The 22,320-nt window shown below is 39.6% G+C and overlaps 1 protein-coding gene across 1 annotated transcript in view; it reads right to left on the reverse strand.

Annotated features, from left to right (window-relative positions):
* Positions 1-3,932: 3,932 nt before the first annotated feature.
* Positions 3,933-22,320, reverse strand: part of CDCA2 (cell division cycle associated 2) — a 31,401-nt gene continuing 13,013 nt past the window's right edge. Inside the window, exons 7-13 of the mRNA XM_004685221.2 lie at positions 20,310-20,394; positions 19,616-19,860; positions 18,387-18,465; positions 17,238-17,326; positions 15,934-16,071; positions 7,390-7,561; positions 3,933-5,158 (exon numbers count right to left, since the gene is read on the reverse strand). Coding sequence (XP_004685278.1) covers positions 3,963-5,158; positions 7,390-7,561; positions 15,934-16,071; positions 17,238-17,326; positions 18,387-18,465; positions 19,616-19,860; positions 20,310-20,394 — 2,004 coding nt within the window. The 3' untranslated portion in view covers positions 3,933-3,962. The remainder of the gene's footprint in view (positions 5,159-7,389; positions 7,562-15,933; positions 16,072-17,237; positions 17,327-18,386; positions 18,466-19,615; positions 19,861-20,309; positions 20,395-22,320) is intronic.

The raw sequence follows: 22,320 nt of genomic DNA on the forward strand, positions 1-22,320 counted from the left end.
AATTATAATAAAGATTCACAGCAAAGAAAATAAATTTCTTTAATCAAGGATGATGTTGGTTTAAGAAGAGACATACAAACCAATGGAACAAAGTCAGTAATAGACTAGACTAGACATACAGATCAACTGATTTCAATCGAAATGCCACTGTAACTCAGTGAAGAATGCATAAACTTTTCAACAGATGTTAATGACTTCCACTTTAAAACATCTTTATCTTAATAATATATAAAAATTAACTCGAAGTGGATCCAATACCTAAATGGCAGATAAAAACTTCTATCAGAAAACAGTAGAAAATCATTGTGTCCTTGAATTAGACAAAGATTTCTTAACTAGGATACAAAAACTTCAACCATTTTTAAAAACCTGGTAATATGGATTACAACAAACTTAAAATCTTTTCTTCAAAAGACATTGTTAAGAAAGTAAAGTAAGCCAGATGGACAAAATACATGCAAGACATATCCAATAAGGCACTTGTACCCAAATAAACACAACTCAGCAAGGCAACAAAGGAAAACACAGGCAAAAGACGGAGATCCTTCATCCAAAGAATTCTAAGGATAGCAAATAAGCACAGAAGATGCTTGACAGCATCAGTCATTAGGGAAATTGAAGACCTGGAACAATTAAAACAGCAATGCAGGCGGGAACACAAAATGGCACAGCCATGGGTGCTACGGAAAAGCTTGGCAGTTTCTTAAAACATTAAATCTATCCAACCACACATCCCAGGATTCCTACACCTCCTATTTACCAAGATAAATGAAAAAATAAAATAAAAGTGTCTATTAAAAAAAAAAACAAACCCATGTCTCTTTATAGCAGCTCTATTTCTAATTGCCAGCAATACAAATACCCCTCAGTTGGACAATGAGTGGGTACCACTGGTACATCCATGAAGTGGCATGCTACCTCGCAATAAACTGGAGCCAGCTACTTACAACATGTAACATGGATAGATCTTAAAAGCACTGCGCTAAATTAAAAGCAGACGCAAAGACATATACTTTGTAGCCCTATTTGTAAGACTTTCTAGAAAAGGGGGCAGCTTGAGAACAGAAATCAAATGAGTGATTTCTAGAGCCAGGGGACTCACTATAGAGGTAGGAGGAAACTTCCTTGGAGGTCATGCAAATGTCCTGTTATTTGATTCTGGCAGTGGCTGCAGTCGTGTGGATTTGCAAAATGTCAAGATATAAGGGTGAATTTAATGTACTATTATTCGACCTCAATAAACCTGACTTAAAACAAACAGCTCTTTCAACCTAAAGCATGTATCAATAATTAATATTTCCCCTTTGTTATGCCAATTCTAAACCTCATCCTCAACTGTACGTTCAAGTGCCAATGAATGCAGTGAAAGAAAACAGAAGCAAAATGATAGTAAGTGGCAGGAGCCCAGGACAAAGGACAAGGCCTTGGCCAGGTAAGCTCTATAGAAGCAAACTGCAGAACCATTTAATTTCAAATAACTGGTCTTACATTTTCATACAAGCACAATGTGACATAATTTTCAATAGCCAAAAAAAAAAAAGGTAAAAATAGCATCCACTAGAGTAAGTAGATGACTAGCTAAATTTAGATTTTCAAAGTATCAAATGTTTTTTGCAAGAACTCTGCAGTAGCACCACAGGCTTTCCGTAAGAGTTCCCAGAGCATTTTGTGGGATAAAAAAAATCAAGCGGCAGAAAGTGCCTGTAATGATTCCATTAGAAAATGCAGACCCTTTACTGGCGGTGGACACCAGTTAGTGGTTCTCAGAACAAGAAGTGGGGAGAAGGTGCAGCTAGAAGATGCCACATGCAGTGGGAGAAATCAGTTATTGATTTTGAGGGATTCTCCATTTTTTTAGTAAACATATTACTTTTGTAATAAAAATGAGTCAAAACAAGGTGACAGCAAAGCTGTCACGGCAACAATGAAGACGGAGAACACAGATGTCTTACTGCCATCTTCTGGAACAAAGAAGAATCTACAGGAGCAGGACTAAAAGTCAGGCAAGGGGTACAGTGAAGAAAGAAAAAACAGTGCTGAAAGACACTATTTAGATTTAACCATTAATAAACAAACATCTTAAAACAAACAAACATGATAAAACACAGGAATCATTAACTTTTCACAAGTATGATGCAAGCGAGCTTAGGAGAAAAAGTGCCTCAACTGTTTTGTCAGACCCCAGCCTTTCAGGAAAACTGCATTTTTGTTATTTACAAGCAACCAAACTTTTAAAGTGAAACATTCTGAAACTAACAGAACTTAAAGTCGACCATATTTATATTTCTAACTGTAAATATAGAAATGAAAACCATTTTATACTTTAAAAATCAAGCTAAAAAAAAAAAATCACAGGTCAAATGTTTTCCTTATCCTCATGAGCACTTTTCAAAGAATAAAACAAAATGTGAAGTTTTCCAAATATAATCCAAACCATATGAATTATACAATAAAAGGGGGAGAAAACAAGTTTCAGCCTTCACAGTAAAGATTATTGTTTTAAAAGACAAGCATCTAACATCTTGCGATTCTTAAAGTTTTTTTAATTACCGAAACCAAAATCCTCCACGAAGTTAATTCTTTTATCAGTTTGTTTTCAGTGGTATAGATTTGCCAACTACACCAAACTCTAAAAGGGAGAGGGGGCAACCACCCATAAATAATTTACGTATAAAGATAAAAAGAATTTTTAAACAATCCACCCTTTAGCAGGAGAAATTGGGGATCACTTTGAGTGTTAATGTAAAATACATTAGTCTATAGCAGCAGGAGTTCCAGACCTATTGGTGCCAAGAAGGTAACAAATAGTCTCTATCTAAGGAGGGGAAATGGGCCTCTCAGCGGGAGTTTTCTTCCCTGTTGTGTTATTTATAGAGAGCTCTATTTGTTAACATGTTTCTGCTATCATGGAGAGATGGAGAGTTTAATGATTTAAAGGATTTCAAAGACAATTGTTTAATGATACAATGATTTATGAGCATTCATAAATTCCATCTATACAGTGATTTAGATTAGATTCAAACCTCTATCACCACAACTGGACAGGTTCTACTGCTGCTGCTTAACTAAAAGACAAGTGACAGTATTTGATATAGAAAAAAGACTGGGAAATACGACTTTAACAAAGAAATCAGCAACCCAAGCCATGCTAGGACCTGTACGTGTTGATGGATTTTAGATTTTTTTTTATGGAGAACTGAATCCCAAGTTACCTGTGACAAACTTAAATAATCAGGAGATGAGTCTTCAACTAAACTGTTTTCATCAAAAACCAATCCTCCATTTTTCAACCAAGTCATGTAATGAATTTTTTTTGGAAGGAAAAAAATAAAAGACTTACACCCTAGTTATTTATTAAGATTTATAATATTCTTGTCACTGAAAGAATTTTCTAGAATTCCATGTGTAAGATTTCAATTGAGATAAAGCCATATGGAAGCTTTTCTTAATTTTAACCTAAAGGGAAAACTGGTTTTATAATTTCCATCTTTCCTGTTTAACCAAGTTTTTTCATACTATTTTAAAATAAAACTCACATCTTGCCCTACATTTCCTTTAAGTTTTCAACATTATATTACATTCAATTTTGCAAATTTACATCATTTCTATCAATTTGTAATTTTAAAGAAAATTCTAAAAGACCCTGGAGTTACTACCTTCAGGGGTCAATATGTACTAATGTGAAATAAAAATTAAGATCCAAAACAATCTTTTTCGTACAATAACCAATACAGCATTTGCCGTTTGGGGGAGAAAAACCTACCTAGAAGAATGTTTTCTTTGTGAATGATGAAGAAACCCACGGATCACTAGTTAGAAGTAGGTAGGTTCAACTCAAATGACTTTATTTGAAACACTGAAGTTGAACACACCCTGTAGTGACAGGGTGGTCACTACACCGAGACTCCCCATGATGGTTTCCTTCTCCCTGGTCAAGTGTCAGCAACAAACGTCAGTTGTCTTTACACCTCTGATAGGTCCTTTAGAGAGTTTTCTCGCTTCTGGCTGAGAGAGGTTCTCTGTTTGTAGGATTTTGCCTGAGTAGTATTTTTAGTACTTGAAAGTGTGGATGTACAGAAGCTCTTCCTCCTCTTGCCTGGGACGTCGGACAAAATGGCAGTCACGCCCGCACTGTTCTCCTTCCCCAGGTCAGAGGGCGGCATCCACGGTTTCTGTCTAGAGGATGGAGTTTCTTTTCTGGAGGACAGGTTCTCCAACCCTCTGCTGTCAAATGTACATATGGTTCTCCTTTTGGTTTTCTGGGACGTGCAGGAAGCAGCAGGAAGGGGAAGGGAAACCCACACAAGCCCTTCATTTTCTGAATCTTTTTGCAGCCTGGTGCTCCGCCTGACCTGTGTGCCCCTGTTTGTCCTCTGGAAGGTCTGCTCTATGCAGTCAGACAGCTCTTTATACACTTCGTCATTTTCTAAGCCAGCTTCTATAGCGCCGTTCACACACGGTTGGTGATTTTCGTTTTTCTCCCAATACAAACTCTGGCCGTGGGAGTAGCACACAGAGCGTCGTCTCTGCTTCCTCTCTCTACCACTCACACTACTGCTACTTTTGGGGTTGTTTCTTCCCAATTCCTCCCTTCCACTTTGGCTTTCTTTTATACTGTCAATGCTGACACCGTCTGGACAATCAAATTCTTTTAGTGAGTCAAGCATTAAATGCTGGGGGTGCAGTTCTCCTTCGGAAGCTAGTAAGTCATCCTGTTTTTCACATTTTATGTTTTTATCTTCTGAAATTTTAAAACTTTGGAAAGGATTTCCCACATTTTGCCCAGCAACAAATTCCTGGGACTGCTCAGTAAAACCAGTTTTTGAATAGTCTGACATGATGTGTTGGTCCATCACAGTACAAGAAATCTGACTGTTTCCATGCTCTGCCCCAGGCTGGAGTTCATTTTCACTTTCCAACTTAATTTCTGCGTTTGGAATATTTTTATTTCCATTAACTTCTATAGTATTTATATTTGCATCTTGATCAAGAGTATCACTAACAAGAGGCAAGTAGCTTTGCATATTGGAGCTACAGAATTCAGACACTTCGTGCGGGTTAAAAACCTTAAATTGGGCATCGCTTGAATTCTGAGGCAAATGATTCTTTCTTTTAAGAACTTGCGCTTCTTCCAGTTCACCATCTGAGTTGAAATCATCTATGGGCACAAATAAGTTTAAATCTAGTTAAAACTAATGATGGACCTCTGGCCTGCACCCCAGTTTTGTATAAATCTTAAAAAAAATGGAAATAAACGTCAATAAATCATTATCTGTTCTCTATTCTGTGGTTTTCAAATATCAAGACCCACAAATGTGGCAATGGTACTCATCCCATCTCTCATCTTCCTCTTCCAGTTTTTCCCCACCCATAGGTTAAGAAAATAAAGCATTTAATGCACGAATTAATAAAGCACATAACCACAGGCAATGAAAATGAGAACTGTATCTTGAATTGCCTCCTCTGTGCTAATGTACTTTCCACACGACAAGGTCGGCGAGCGTGAGGGAGCCACTTTCCCACTTCCCCGAAAATGAATTACTGAAAATGGATAACCTTGTGCTTCTGAAATTCTTCTGTCAGTATTCCAAAGAAAACCTGGGATCCTGGGAGAACTGAGGAATTGTCTGAAAGGGCTCTGAAGACTCCAGGTCTTATGCCCTGTGTTGAATCCATACAAACTATAACGGGTGCTGCTCAAGTCTTTACTCCATATTTGTTCCAAAATTCTAAAATCTCCTGCTTCCTCCAGCTGATTAAAATTCATCTTCCAGGAAGACATGCCATGCTTTTGACATGTGAGAGGTGGGAAACTACCATTGAGGTTTTTAAGATGAGTGCTAAGTGGGCATTAAGTTTTTTGAGTCCTAAATGTCAGACATATTAAATATCACAGTCTTGCCATCAGTTAACAATGACAACAGCAAGTTAAATGGATATAAAAAGGCTTTCAAATCAAAAGGGGAAAACACAAAGCCTAAGTTAAGCCCAAAGCCTAAAACTCTATGTCCCAATTTGAAAAGGTATAGCCATGATTTGAATACTTAAAATCATGTCAAATAAAGCTAGAGAAAAAGTAGGGTCCACTTAGTGTCAACCGATTAATGCCCACTGGGCTCTTTATACAACTTTAAAAATAAATGTTTATGCATTTTTCATGAAATTAACACACGAGGGAATAGAGAGGGGAGAGGGGGAAAGGAAACGGATAAACAAAGGAAATGGAAGGAGGGAGGAGCTGACCTGCTTTAATCCCGTATAGCAGATACGGTTAGTTATAGATAACTGCTTCAAGTATTTTTAAAAGAAATTCTCTAATAAGATGCAAGATAGAAAAACTTCTGTTAGGAGTAAGGACATCACGAAATCTGATTCAGCTTCTGGTCTCAGAGGACTGCAATTTGCAGAGCAGGTCATCATAAAGTGGGAGGTAAAGATGTAATGCAAACAAAGAGCTTTCCTGAAAGGGCAGCCAGCACAGCTAAAATTTACAGGATCGGCGGCATCATGCCAGATTTAAAAGAGGTGGGTCCGAGGCACACCCCAGGAGGGGGCTGGGCAAGGAGAGCGTTGCCCCTCCGTGCCCACAGGCTGGAGGGCCTATGTCTGGAAGGGCAATGGCTGTGCTTCACTGTTGTGCTTTTCTTAAAAGCCGGCAGAAGTCAAGGGTCCACAGTGGCATCTATTATATTCACCCCTGAATATACTATAAATCCTAAACATTACAGTACAAATGCAATGTAGGCTATTCCTATTTGATTGCCAAAGGCAGCTATTTTTAAAATTACTTAAAATCAACACAACAAAAGGACACATACTCTTACTGTTTTCAGCATGATTTAGCCAAAGTAAAATTCAGACATTATGAACCAGGTGTAACTCTTTAGCTAATCACTGATTTTAATCTGTTTTCAAACAAAACATTCAGAGTCATTAAATTCACTTTATAAATGCCATGTCCATAAGACACTCAGGAGTGCCATCTCGACTGAAACGTGGGGCAAGTTTCTTTTTTTCTCTCTTCTCTCCTTCATCACAGATACACCTATGATTGTGCCAACACCCAGTTCACATTCTATAGAATTCCAGTGAGTTTATTTGAACAAAATGCTGTGAGAAGCAAAATGAAGCAGAATGAAAGGAAATTACTTCTTCAAAATTATATGCAAAATCTTGCATCCTAATGTTTCTGGAAAGAGGATCCCAAGCTTCCATCCGGTGAGTAAATGACAACTACTACTGCCACTGTATCTTAAAATCTCATGGTAATAAGGAAAAACTATCTGTTCTTTTTCTCTTTTTTTTACTATCTTCTCTTCACACAGTGAATGGAGGAAAAGGGCAAAAGGAAGCTGAAAGGCTGTGATGGACAGGAGGAGGGCAGGCTACCTGAACCCAGCCTTCGGGTGCTGGGAGCTGAAGGTGTCATCTCGGAGGACTCGGGCAGCTCAGGGATCGGACTCAGGAGGGGCTTCTTCGAAGCAATGTCTCTTTCTCCGTATAAAGACTTCTGAACAGTTTTCTTGCCCTTTCCCTTCTTCTTTCTGCAGCCTTTTAAAGCCTGTGAAAATGCAATAAAACACTGTAATTGAGCATCATGCATAACTTTGACTTTTCAGTTTTCAGAAAAACTTAAGACCAACTTTCTCCATTGAATACTGCAGGAATATGAGTCAGGAAGGAAGCTACGTAGCTTACATAAAGTCAAAATATGAAGCAGAATTCCCAAATAGTGACTTTCTGTGTTTCCAAAAGTATTTGGTGAAATAAATTCTGGATAAGTGAAAAACAGACTAGGTGCTATAGAGCTGGACACATTTAAGCCAGGAAATATTGTTGACTTCTTAGGTGTACACAGATGTACAGTGATAAAGTTTACATTATAAAATTTATTTTTAAAAGATTTATTTATTCATATGGAACTGGGGTACAAGCCATAGATGCGGAGGGTGAGAGGATTCACCAGAGACAGAGAGGGGAGCAGAACAGGCAGATCTACGAAGTACACTGCTGAGGGGAGCAGCAGGCGGGTCAGGAGAGGTCTGCCTCGCCATGTGGGTCTCCTCCCGGGGCAGGCGGGGATCGAACTCATGCGGAAGTGGCTTTAGCTTCTCAGTGCTGTGCTTTAACCCGCTGTGCCACCAGGGAGGGCCTACATCATAAAATTTTAATAAGAAATTTTAAATAAAAATGTGTTAGAAACGAAAAGATGCTTCTAACTAGGATGTAGTTAGGATAACAAAGTATTAAGCTAGAATAATTTCTCTACAAGGAGATGTTTCTCCTCATAAATCTGGGTGAAAAACACAAGAGATGCCAGTTCAAACCTTAAGATAATATACCTGAACTGATCAAACAACAGATGACTAAACAAATAGGTAAAAGATGGATTTTAAGGGCCTTCTCTGGTGGTGCAGCAAGTTAAAGCACAGCACTAAGAAGCTAAAGCCACTTCAGCATGAGTTTGATCCCCGCCTGCCCTGGAGGTGACCCACATGGCCAGGCACACCTTTCCTGGCCCGTCCGCTGCTCCCCTCAGCAGTGTGCTTCACTGATCTGCCTGTTCTGCTCCCCACTCTGTCTCTGGTGAATCCTCTCACCGCCCTGCACCTCTGGCCTGTAACCCAGTTCTGTATTCATAAATAAATAAATCTTTAAAAAAAAAAAAAAAAGATGGATTTTAACATACAAAACTTGAAGGTCAGTGATAAGATTTGTCAATAGGGTTTTTACAAAGTTTACATTGTTTTAATAAATTCTGGAATGATCAATTCTAATCATGACATCAGCAACTGAGAACTAATTTCTGTATAAAAAGCTTCATATGGGGGGCCCTCCCTGGTGGCGCAGCGGGTTAAAGCACTGCACTAAGAAGCTAAAGCCACTTCCGCATGAGTTCGATTCCCGCCTGCCCCGGAGGTGACCACATGGCAAGGCAGACCTCTCCTGGCCCGCCCGCTGCTCCCCTCAGCAGTGTACTTCGTCGATCTGCCTGTTCTGCTTTCCGCTCTGTCTCTGGTGAAGCCTCTCACCCTCCGCATCTCTGGCCTGTACCCCAGTTCTGTACAAATAAATAAACAAATCTTAAAAAAAAAAAAAAGCTTCATATGGGAAGAAACTATAGAAGAACTCAAAAACTGTACTGAAATAATAGAAAAGACTCAAAAGCAAAAAAAAATTGAAATCTAGTCAATGTGGTAAAATTGGAGAGCATCAGACTTCGGGTCAACAAAAGGAACATGTTTTTAATAATCAATGCTTCCAGAAAATGGAATCCACTCCAACACTTGTTAAGAAACAGCTGTTTGTATGTAAGAACTTGCTAAGAATAGGCTACAAAAACAAAGAGCATGTGGTCTTTAGGGAGCTCGTAGTGTAACAGCTAATAATAATAAAACATACAGCACGACACCTCCACAGACATAGCAGCCTACGGTCTGACAGGAGGCTCACGACAGGCTCCAAAGAAAAGGTAACGTCTAAGTCAAATCTTAAATCAGGGAATTCTTTCAGCCAATTGTGGGGGTGGGGCAGAGGGTCTCCCAAAGGGAAGAGAGCTGCACACGGAGAGCTCTGAGAGGGGCAGCACGCACGAGGGGCTCCCACAGAAGTGACAGGAGCTAACAGAGCAGTGGGCCTCGTGAGCTGCAGGATGCGCCTGGAAGCAGAGAACTTGCTGCACAGTGACTGAGGGAGTGACAACATCTGCTGTTTCCATTTCAGAAAGCTCTTTCGGTGACAGAATGGACGATCTGGGTGAAACCAACAGTGTGGAAAGTGGATCTATTCGGGAGTACGGCTGTGGCACAGAACTCTATTCCATGAGATCTACAGACAGACTGTCAAACTAAACAAAACGTCTCCTGGAAAAATAACTTTAGAACTGTGCAAGATGAATGTTCCTCTGGCTGATCTAAATATGTACTTCACACTACATTGTTTGAGAAATGCTCATACAAATAACCTCTACATGCATAAGGAAGATGGTAGGTCAAATATTGTCCACGAAATATTCCAGTCATGGAACATCTATTGAATGGGAGAAAGGCTAGCTGGTCAAAGGACATGGAAACCAAGAGAAAAATCATAGCTTGGGTTCCACAGATGAGGACATAAGTTTGGGCTTGACTGTCAGAGGCCTTGAGCTCCGCCAGACCTGGCCTCTGCCACGTAACTGCTTTCACAGTCTTAGGCAGTTACCTCCACGATCTCTCACTCTTTCTTCTCCCTGTCTGTGAAATGGGAATCACAAGAGAGCACACCACAGAAAAGTTGTGCTTATTACTCAAGTAAATATATGTGAAATGGTGAAAAGGAGGCTTGACCCAGAGTAAGAGCTGCGTTAGCTGTTCTTATTCTTTTAAATATCCTCCTACTACTTTCTGAACTGGCATGAGGGGGAAATACTGCTAATATCAAACTATGTCTTAGTATTGCTATGGACACAGGCGGTACACGGACAGCTAACATACGGGCAATGTCAATCAGAGACTGCAGTTCTGATACCCAGGTAAGGAAGAAGAAATTTCCAAGATTTTGGAAATCTTTGGGTATATAAAATGTTCCCAGTGCTTATAGCATTGCCTGACACATAACGACTACTAAAAAAAAAAAATCAACAAATGAACAAAAGAATGGGAAAAAAAATGAGTTAACCTTAAAAAAACTTTTTGAGACATGATTTAAGACTAAAATTATGTTCTTTTCATGGTAATCAGCCAACAGAAATATACCATAATAAAATGATTTAATATACATCTATTGAATACACTGCAAAATGGTGACCTCTTTTTCCTTTTATAATAGCTATAAATACCATTCATCAATAAAACAGAACTACTGACACACAACCTGGGCATATCTCCAGAGAATTATGCCGAGTGAAAAAAGGGAGTCCCGAAAGGTTATATAGTGTGTGAAGTCATTTACTCACCATTCTTGAAATGGCAAAACTAAATAAACAGAGACCAGTTTAGTGCTTGCCAGGGCTAAGTGGGGGCTGGGGCGGGAGGTGAACATAGCTATGAAAAGGCAAAGACAAGCACCTCACGGGATGGAAATGTTTCTATCACGACCGAGAGCACAATATTGCTCTGGACACTGTGAAAGAGCTTTGCAGATGTCAACACTGGGAGACCCACGTACAGGACGCTAGGGAGCACTCTGTAAATTTTACAGACCAGATCTCCAATTGAAAGTTTAAAAACAGAAAAATGATGACAGCAATTTTCCTTAACATCTCCTGAGTTCAAATTTCACCCACTGGCCCATAAATGTCCTTTATAATTGTCCAAAGCAGGCCACTCGAAAGGTCTGTGCATCCCACGTGACGAGCACAGACCTTTATCGATGGTTCCTATTTAACATTTAATAGCTTTCACAAACTAGTAGCTGAAATTCTCCTACACCTCGCAAGCGATGTGTTTACCTGTACTAGAGCTCAAACTTTATTTTCCAGCTTTTAGAAAGATGAGCTGGGGTCCTAGATAGCTGCCAAGATTTTTCAAACTTTTGATTGCTTAAATTTCATGTTTCCTTCAAGTTGATCTGTGTTTCAACCCACGGCCATCATTATCTCTGATGGTGACACTACCCCATGTTGGTCCATGAAAACGCCTTCAAGATGGTTTTGTTTTTAACAGGGCCCCAGAACTTGAACGTTTCTTCCTTACACATTGGTTCACTGTCTTCATCTGCTACTGTAAATCTGAGAGCAAGTCAGAGTAAATCTGGGATCCCTGATTCCTTCAAGATAGAAATGGTATTTAGAACTGGTTGTGGCCTCTATGCCATATTGACAGAGAAAATTTTTAATGGGGGGGGGGGAAGTTCATGCATTTCCCAACTCAAATTTAGTAAGACTTTAAATTTATTCTAACCTTTGTGTGAGAGTGAAGTATTTTGCTTCTTTAATGAGTTGAGGAAAAAAAAAACAACCACACCCTACCTTATTTTCTTTATTTTAGGTTGCATTCCTTTACTAGGACGGTTTCAAGCAGCCAGAGCATTCTTGGCAGTTATCTTTGTCCTTAGGACATTTCCTACTAGTATTTTTTCCAAACTTCCAAGTCTGAAAAGTCTTTGTGAGGTTAAGCATCAATTTATAAGCACTTGTTTAGAAACAGTGCAAGAGTGCAAAAAGACACGTTTCAAACAGCGTCGACAGTGCTGGACAGTGATCAGGTGGGGACAGTCGCTGCCAGTGGGTTTGTACCAGCGCACAATTGCAAGCCCGCTCGACTGCACTCAGCGCCTGCTGGGGCTTCTGAACCAGCAGGAGAGTCCCGCGCTCTCCTGTGTTCACACTTACTGGGTTCCAAATAACAAGCTTATTTCTTCATTTTGTGAGAGTATCTCTTCCAGTAATATCCAAAGAAAAACTTTTTGAGTATCTGAATGTCTTTTTATTCACATTTAAATGAATTTGACCAGGTACAGAACATTGGGTTGAAATTAAGTTTCTTTCTAGGCCTTACACATTCTGGTGAACTACCTGTCAGCAGTCAAGACTGCGTGAAATCTGATGCCCCTCCATTCCTGCTTCATGGTAGGAATGGCCCACTTTCCACTAGCCTATGAACTGTCCAACTTCACAGTGGCATGTGTCAGTCCTGAGGCACTCGGTGGGTCCTTTCAACTTCCAAATCCTCTTATTTTAACGATTGCTACAATTTTGTTTCCTTCCTCCTGAAACTCATGGGATGTTGTCTCTGGAGCATCCTTGGTCTCCATGTGCCCTACTGTTGGAGGAAAAGGGGCCACGTGCCACGGGAGTCGCCAGCTCGGAGCCCCCCTGTGGTAGGCCCAGCCTGCCATGGCACCCCAGTCAGTCTTGGGGCTCACAGGGCCCAGACAGCAGAGCTGCGAGAAGAGGCGCAGCACCAGGGATCCGTCTGGTCTGAGATGGGCCCTCTCAGCACTGAGAACTGCAGCCTGTCTTGTCCAGTCAGACTTCAATGCCCTGACTTCCTGAACAAGGGGAGCTAGGATGGAGGGGGAGGGCAGCTGCAATGAAGTGTGTGGCAAGCCGCAGCAAGGCTGGCTCCTTGCCTCCCGTGCAGCCCGATGGCCCCTCTTCTGAGGCGTGGGGCCGCTTCCTCTTCACTAGTGGAGTCCCCCACCCACCTCAGCTAGAGGCTGATCTGGGGTTGGTTGTTCAACTCACTCACACTAATCCTTTATGCTCTTGGTGTTACTCAAGGGTTTGATTCCTAGAAGACTAGGTTGGTGTGGGTTTCCTCTGCTCTTCCTTAGTCTTTTTCCTGCGTGGAAATTCTACCAGCTGTGTGGTGCAGGGCGGTGTAGGCTGTGAGGGTCAATGACGGCCTTTGCGTGAGGGTCGGAGCTGCCTGACAAGGCTGTAGCACTTTCCAAATACCAGAATGCAGGCTGTAACCTAGATGCCAACATCTGCTCTGAGTGTCGGGGTTGGGGGGTAGGATGCCAACTGGTACAAATTGTTTCATAAATGGGACTTCAATTAATCTCCCTGCTTTTCACCACTTCTCACTCTCACCATCCACTGTACCTGCCAAACTGGGCCCAGGATCTCTTGGGATTCCACCAGCAGGCAGCTCCCAGCGCCTCTCCAGTTCCCTCCTAACAACATTCTGGGCTGCAAATCTTTCCACCTCTTTTATCTGTCAACATGCTCCCATCTGCTTTGTCTTCCACAAATTCACTGAAGGCTGTCCTCTGCAGCTTAACACCTCTTCTCTCATTGTTATTCTCACTCAGTCTATACACTTTATTAAATCAAATTAATTATTTTCATTTAGTGGGGCCCTGCCAGAGGTTGAAGCAAAGCTCAATTCTCAACCCTTCTTATGTTCTGGCTATTGATTTTATAGGAAAAAAGGGGTGTACTTTTTTTGTAAAGGTATTTTTTCCTTTTAAGAGTATAGATCAAAAAAATCAATTTCTAATTATTTCTAAAAAATCAATTTTTAATGTAATAATGTACGTTGTAGCAATATTTTTCAACTCCTATGCATTTTTTCAGCCAGGGAATCTTTCAAACAAGTAACTTAAAAATGAGACTAGGGCTCTCTCTGGTGGTGAAACGAGTTGAAAAGCACTGCATTGTGAAGCTCCCCAAACCCACTGAAGCATGAGTTCGATCCCCGGCCAGGGAGCTGACCCACATGGTACAGCTGAACTCTTCTGATCTGCCTGATGCTCCCCTCAGCAGTGTACTTCGTCAATCTGCCTGTTCTGCTCCCACTCTGTCGCTGGTGAATTCTTTCACCCACCACACCTCTGATCTGTACCCCAGTTCTATAAGCATAATTAAAAAAAAAAAAGGAAAAAGACTAACCTCAAAATGGGACTTTTCAGCTTCTTTTGGCTGAACTGGGGCTATCTGTGGCATTTTTATACTAAGAGGGGCAACAATTTCTCTTATGGAATTGGAAGAAAGCTACTGTTTTTTGGTGGGCGTGTACTGGCATGAAATGGACAAGTTAATTTTGGAAAACGTTGATTTTTCCAACAGTGCATGTAGTGTGGTTTAAGAGCTATCCAGTAAGAAACTGAATATATTTTTATAGATCAGGAAGATTTAGGAGCCATCACTATACTGCCTAGGAAATCACCCAGAAAATAAACAATTAGAAGGGCAAAGAGCACAACTCCAGGAAATATGAAAGTTTAACAGTGGAAGGAAACAAACCTATGACAGACTAAAGGAGTGTGCTGACGATGTCAAAAACCGAGACGCCAAGAAGACCAAGGACACACTGAATTTCAGAGGCAAAGTGGCAGAGAATGAGTCCAGACTTCAGAGATTGAGACAATGGGTCCAGATTCACACCTGTGTAACTATCTCCAAGAGCAAAGTTAGATGGGAGAGGGGAATAATGGTCAGATTTATCCAGAATGGAAAGGCATAAAGAAGTGAAATTATTGACATGATTTGTGGGAGATCAGCTGTGCAGTTCAGGGTAAACCAGGAAACAGGCTGTGTGAAACCCTGTGAGTAAACAGGGCAGATTATTACTATTAGCGTCACAACAGTTACGCACGGAAAGGAGGCTGGGCTCAGAAGGGGACAGCTCATGTCGGCCATTTAAGAGTGGGAAGGCCTGAGGTTCCAACAAGCTTCTAGGGCAGAAGCAGGTCTAGCTCGTTAAAGTGCAGGGAGATGAGAACCAAGTAAGGTGCTAGATCAGCTAAACCCAGAGGGATGAGAAGTCACCTAAGCTGGCACAGGAGGTGGAGTGTTCAGGAAGACTGAGTTTTACTTTTCAATTTCTTCCTTAACTAGGAGAAAGTGATTCAGCCACTGGCAGCAGCAAAGTCAAACTAGAGACAGAAGGTACACTCATCCCTATTTAAGAACTAAGCAGCGTGGAGAGGTTAGATCAGATAACATTAAAAATCATGAAGCAATTTAACACTTGAGTGCTGATGACGTAAATCCTCACTTAACTTAGGTTCACTTAGGTTTTTGGAAAACCTCATTTAAATAATATCCACAAATAACAAACCAGGTCAGTGAAAAACAGCTTGCTTGGTATTGCCCCACAATATTGATTAGTCATTCTCATCAGGATCATAACAAAAAGCCCTGGAGTAGAACGACAGTATCTGAGGACAACCTGCACCAGGCTAGATGCAGATAACACAAAGATGCCAAAGTGCCCCGCACGCCCGGTCCACGCTCTCTCAGGGTTCTCCATGGCTCCTAAGACGATTTTAAAATTCTTGAAACAACATTAAGAAAAAATTTTGGTTTTGGCAGTGTATTTCAGTAGATCCACCTGTTCTTTCCCCACTCTGTCTCCGGTTAATCCCTACACCCCCCGCACCTCTGGCTTGTACCTCAGTTCTATATGCATAAATGAATAAATCTAAGCAATTTTTGTTTTCATGTTTTCCCATTCAAAGCAGCACACCACTGGCACTCTATTTTACCTTTAGACACACACTGACCTGACTCCTTCTGGGAGGTGCTCTAGCTTTGCCCTGGTTTTCTTGAGATTTCCTCCTCCTAGTTTTCTTTTCTTTACAAGGTTGGGCTTCTGTGTTAAGTAAGTTGCAAACAGTCTCTTCTGTAAAACTGATCAATTGCTATGAAGAAAATTTAAAGCAGGGACACCGTAAGACACAGAAGTTACATTTCAGTGCATGTTAAAGTATGTCCCCACCCTATTTCCCTTCCAGTGCTGCTTCTACAATTTTCTAACCCATTTCCTTTTTAATTAACAAATTCCATTAATAATATTTTAACCAACTTAACTTCAAGTGGGGGAAACGGTCATGACCAATTTCTGACCTATCAAAGAAACATACACATTCTACCCAATTATTCTAAGAAGAAAAGCCAATTTACAAGTAGTTCACTTATTCATTCATCAAATATTTATCGAACAACTACAATTTCCACCTGATTTCTGTTGGGTTATGAGGGGAAAAATCATGAATTATTAAAATTTTTAAGTTTGAATTCTGAATTTATTATCCAACTGTATTAGCTAAAACAAAATGTTTATGCCCTGTGATGTTACACATGAAAATTAAATTTTACCTACTTTAATAACACAGAAAAAGACAGATTCAATGGAATCAATCTCATACTGAAAACGGAAACAAAGTACAGCTTTTTAAATGTTATTTTTACCCCATTTTCTGGCTCTGCCAACTATATCCCATTTGTCTCCACTCTGCACTCTACAAAATTCATAAAGTTACATAAATCCAAAACAAACTTTTCATACAGATTGCTCTCTGCATTAACATAAACAAAACATGTTGTTTTGTTGGATTTTTCTTCTACGATAGAATTAAAATCCAATGAGAATCATTATACTCTGCGTTTCAAGCCAGGTAGGAAAAGGTTGGCTCTTAATGACACTGATCAAGCCTAGATTTATCCATAACCATTTGAACATGAAAACAAAAAAATCCAATGCAAAGTTAAAAAATAACATAGTATGGCCATCCCTGGTGGCGCAGCGGGTTAAAGCACAGCATTAAGACGCTAAAGCCACTTCCGCATGAGTTCGATTCCCGCCTGCCCCGGAGGTGACCACATGGCGGGGCAGACCTCTCCTGACCCGCCCGCTGCTCCCCTCAGCAGTGTACTTCGTTGATCTGCCTGTTCTGCTCCCCACTCTGTCTCTGGTGAAGCCTCTCGCCGCCCCTGAGCCTCTGGCCTGTACCCCAGTTCTGTATGTACAAATAAATCTTTAAAAAAAAAAAAAAAAAAGCATAGTATGTGAAATATCAACACTTACACTTCTTCTCTTAGAGGTCCGTGTTACTGTACCAACTTTACAAGTGGACATTTTCTCCTGGTTGTTTGAGGAGCTAAAGGTATCAGTGCCTACTAGGAAAAACATATAAAATCAGTGTAACTAACAAGAAGGTATAAGCTCTACCACTTTTTGGATACACTGGGCACTCTTTTGGATGCCTACCTTTGCTTCTAGCACCTACCCTATCTAAACATAAATTATCAATAAGTAATCAAACTTGGAGATTCAAAACTAGCTTTCAGAAACTTTTGAAGCAGATTGCATAACTTATTACTCTGCTAAAATAACAGGTTAAACTGTAACACACCATATACTTGGTTTTCACTGGCCCATTTATTCCAAGCTACATTTGTATAATGAAATTGCATAAAGAACACTAAGATAATCATAAAAATACTTTAATTTTACAAAGTTTGGGAAGACTTAAATTTGATCCTTCTTATTTACATAAATGGAAGGCAATGTTTTTCAAAGGAATACTATGGAATATTATAAACTATGCTTTGGAATATTATAAACTATGATGCCAATTTTAGCTCTAAAGTTAATAGCACAAGACTTGGATTCTATGCTAGTGAGCTTCTTGTGTGTCCTATAGCCGATGAGAAGGCATTAAAGGCTTAGGACCAGAGCAGAGACAGAAATAATGGTTGCCAGGTAAGTGCGCTCAAGACACTGCCAGTCAAGCCCTGGTTTCTCAAAAAAGCTCAGAGAGGTATCTGTTGTCTTGGCACAATCATAAAATAGTCAGAGACCTTAAAGGTCCAAGTGTCAAAATGCTCTATCAGTGTCAAACAATTCTGGATATTTTAGAATGACCTGTATGATCCGCACCATTTCCACTGTCCAGCTTACTGCTGCTATGTGGGAATTCAAAGGTGAGCTCCACTGTTGACAGTGACTGGAAAATCTAAGTAACCAGCGAAGGAAGGTAAATGTGGGCAATTACAAAGAGTAGGACTCAGAATGGAAAAAGAGACAGAAAAGAAACTTCTTGCACGTTTCTCTGTATTCTTTAGTTTTAAACCAAGCCTGCACTGTTATAATGAAAATAAACAGAAGTAAAGAGACTGCTTCATAAATATACATACTGAAAATGACACTTGTAAATGTAAAAAATGTGATTACCTGAAAGTGTCTCAGAGATTGAAGACTGACTAAGTGGACTCAGAACTGCAAATGACACCTGCAGAGGTTCTATGTTCTCCTAACCAAAGGGAAAAAATGAAGTTGAAATTAGACATCTTTATATTCAGTGGGCCTATCACTAATGTTCTCCAACAAAATACGGATTTATTTTTGTAGGAAGAGTTATTATAAACATACAAATGAGGAATCATTATAAGCATAAAAATGAGGAATCAATAAAAGTCTAAGGAAAAAAGTCAAAGCAAAATAAATGAGCTATAATAAATATTCTTTACATTATTTACCAGTCATCTTTAATGAAGCCATGTTTACTAACTGTAAACCACCAAAAACAAAACAAAGTGAAGAGTGTCAATAAATCACCTTTTGATTTATTTAAAGCCCCACATCATAAGACTCCTATAAAGTAAGTAAGAAATTCTACTGAAAAACACACTTAGCATTAGTGTATCATTCACAGGAACGTCAGCGTAAAATAACAATGCAAAAGGAGGTATCAGATATTTCTCTCTTCATAATTGCCAGTGTGATAGCAGTTGTTGGGATTTTCCTAGATAAAATTTGTCAAAAGCCTTTTCTGTATCTATTGAGATACCCATATGGTTTTTCTTAATCTGTTAGTAAATTATGGTTTGTATTTAAAATTTTAATTCAACTTTGAGTCTGAGTTTAACCTCAGAAACGTGATTTTTATGTATTATGTTTGTGAGGATAATGGCCTGGAGTTTTCCTATTATTGTCTGTCTGATTTAGTCCCATGCTCATGCTGACATTAATGAATTAGGAAGTAACCCCATGTCCTCAATTTGTTTATACAGGAATATACAATATTAGTATTACAGCTTCCTTAAAGATTAGTACATCAATTCAAGACTTGCTTTCTGCACAATCTGAATAGATTGTTTACTGTAGTAACTCTGAATCTACGTAGAATTTACCATTTATGGTGTGTCAACTGAACATACACATTTTGAAAACCTAAGTGAAACATAAAACAATGGCACATCTTACAATAGCTCTTAAGTTTCACAAAATATGCTATGTGCAAGTACCACAGAAATAATTGTTTTTAACAGGAAAACTGGTAATAAAAATTTATTAACTTATACCATGGAACACCATTTAACTCATTTTATGATTTCAAAGGATGACTGTCTGACCATCAGAAAATGGTCTGATGACAATATGAAAACTGTTTTCCCACTTACGAGATTCTCCCCTTTGTCATCAAAGTTTGGCTGCAGTAACTGTTCGGGAACTGGAGACTGATCGAGTAGCAGGGGACGGAGGCCACTGAGGTCCTTCTGACAAACAGGTGTTCCACCTTTGCGCAATGGGGTGTTTGCTGGCAAAGACTCATCAAATACTTCAGGGCTTAAGTCCTCTCCAAAAGTGACTCTCTTCCTCTTCCTCATATTTAGAAAGGCTGGTACTTTATAATTTTCTTGACCGTCTACAGATAATAAATAGGAATATATTTAAAATTGAAGTTAATACTGCTTTCTTAAAAGAACACGTTAGAATCTTAAAACACTGATTTGGCTATTACTTATAGAATATAAAAACACAATTTGAAGAGCAAAACAAAACAAGTAAGCAACACATAACTCAAAGTGGTAAGAGACTTTAAACGAAACTGTGTGCAATAGTATCTCAGAGTTTAGAAACGGGATCATTACTTTCCTTTCTAAGCTCTGTCATTAAGCAAAAAAAGATGAATGAAATGGTAGAGTAATCTGAAACTCTTCAGAAGTTCTGTCCCTCCCAACAGTTCCTTAGTCCCCTGTAATTTCAGAAGTATCAAGTCATTAAAGATCACTGAAAAGATCATTTACTGCATGAGATTTTTTTATAACAAGAAAAATATATCCTCGGGCTTCAAAATGAGTAGGAATTTCTTACCTGCCTTTTGTTCTTTGCAACAGTTCACAAGGGTTGCAGTTAAGTTTGGATGAGTCCCACCTTCACAGAGGTTGTCACAGTGTTCCTGAAAAGTGAACATCAATGGAGGGTGTTACATGCACACAGGCATAGAGACAGTCACCAAGAATAGCAACGTGGGATTCTTCTAGGAAGGGTGGACAAGACAGCGTTGCAGTCACCTTTATTTCCACAACTTCTGGTTTACGCCACCATGACCATAAGTTGTATTTTAGGCCAAAAATCACAAACAGAAACCCATAATGTGCACTAAATTGAATTCTTTTTTTTTTAGCTGGAAAATAAAGTTAATGAGAATATGAGTGGCTCACTAGAATTCTAGGTGCTTAGAGTACACAGTGTCAGATGAGGCAGACGATATAAGTAGTCTGAGGTGGAAGAGTTGTAAGAGAAGAAAAAATACTATGGTGATGGCACATGGATGAACCGGTGGTGGGAAGCCCACAGGGACTACAACTGAAATGGAAAAATATACAAAATGAAGAATGATGTAAAAAAAAAAAACCTAACACCATTTCTATAACATTTAATATACATTTCAAGTTTTACAGAAGTAAAAACCTTTCAAAATTATCAATAATGGCCCTCTCTGGTGGCGCAGTGGGTTAATGCACTGCAAAAGAAGCTTAAGCCACTTCCGCATGAGTTCGATCCCTGCCTGCCCCGGAGGAGATCCACAGGGCGCGGCAGACCTCTCCTGGCCCGCCCGCTGCTCCCCTCAGCAGTGTATTTCGTTGATCTGCCTGTTCTGCTCCCCACTCTGTACCTGGTGAATTCTCTCACCCTCCACATCTCTGGCCTGTATCCCAGTTCTGCATGAATAAATAAATCTTTTTAAAAAAAGAAAAGACAAAGAAAAATTATCAATAATGAATCATTACTGCTGAAATAAAGTAAGGCTGTACTCCTCAAAAATACCAAAAAGGAAATAAAAATACAGGTTTTAGTAATCAAAAGTAGTATTCTATTGAATCATGATTTTGGCATTTCTGTTTTGTTGCCCTTTGAAAATTACTTTGATTCATCTTAGGAGATAATTTTCCAAATCAAAAAAAAAGAAAAAAATCCAACAGTAAAGTATAATAATCATGAACTTGATCTTTTAAACACAAAACACATACAATACCATAGTCTTAAGAAAGGAACAAAGAAAGAGGTGGTGTTTGTCCTTCTGTGATTCTCTAAGATGATAGTAGAATCATAGGCATGATGAGCAGGCAAGGTGGTAAGGAAGGGCCAGTGCTAACCCCAAAGAAAAAGATGATGGGGCACAGAGAAACTCAGGGTACAAAGCAAGAAAGAGCCAGGGCTGTGTGTGGGCTGGATGAGGTACCGCCAAGTGGTCACTGCCTGTCCAGTCTCCTCTAACCCGAGTTCTGTTCTCCAGAGCTACTCACTTTCCCGAGACTGCCCAACCAAGAGCAGCACCTTCTCCAAGTAACAGTATAGCCCAATCAAACCCCCTTAACCAGCTATCTCCCAAATTAGTGATATATGACCAGGAAAATGCACACATCGGAATTTGTAAAATAAGCAAAGTCATGAAAAAGTTCATGCTAACTTTTATATTTAATTGAAACCATTCACAAACAACTCAAATTGTATATACCTACAAACTCAGTTTACTAAAAAAAACATCAGTTGTAAAAGTCTTTATGATTTTAGTGGCAGGATTTTATGTCAGTTATGTAGTACTAGAATCAACAAGAGTTAGGTGGACCATTAAGATGCTAAGTCTCTCTGAGTAGACAACAAATAACAATATGAACCAGCAGTGACGACAGACCCGAATCAGCAGTTTAAACATTTAAAATAACTGACCATATCTCCAAGGTAGTCTAATTCATACTGACTTTAGAAACATACAACTTTAGGCACAGTTGTATGTTAACAAACTTACGCGTTAAAAAGGAAAAAAGTGTGCTTCTCAGTTGTTAGACACTGATGTTAATTTCACGTACTTCTAACCAGC

Source organism: Condylura cristata, unplaced genomic scaffold (genome assembly GCF_000260355.1).
Source record: "Condylura cristata isolate star-nosed mole 26May11 unplaced genomic scaffold, ConCri1.0 scaffold00018, whole genome shotgun sequence".
In the NCBI taxonomy this organism is placed as follows: Eukaryota; Metazoa; Chordata; class Mammalia; order Eulipotyphla; family Talpidae; genus Condylura; species Condylura cristata.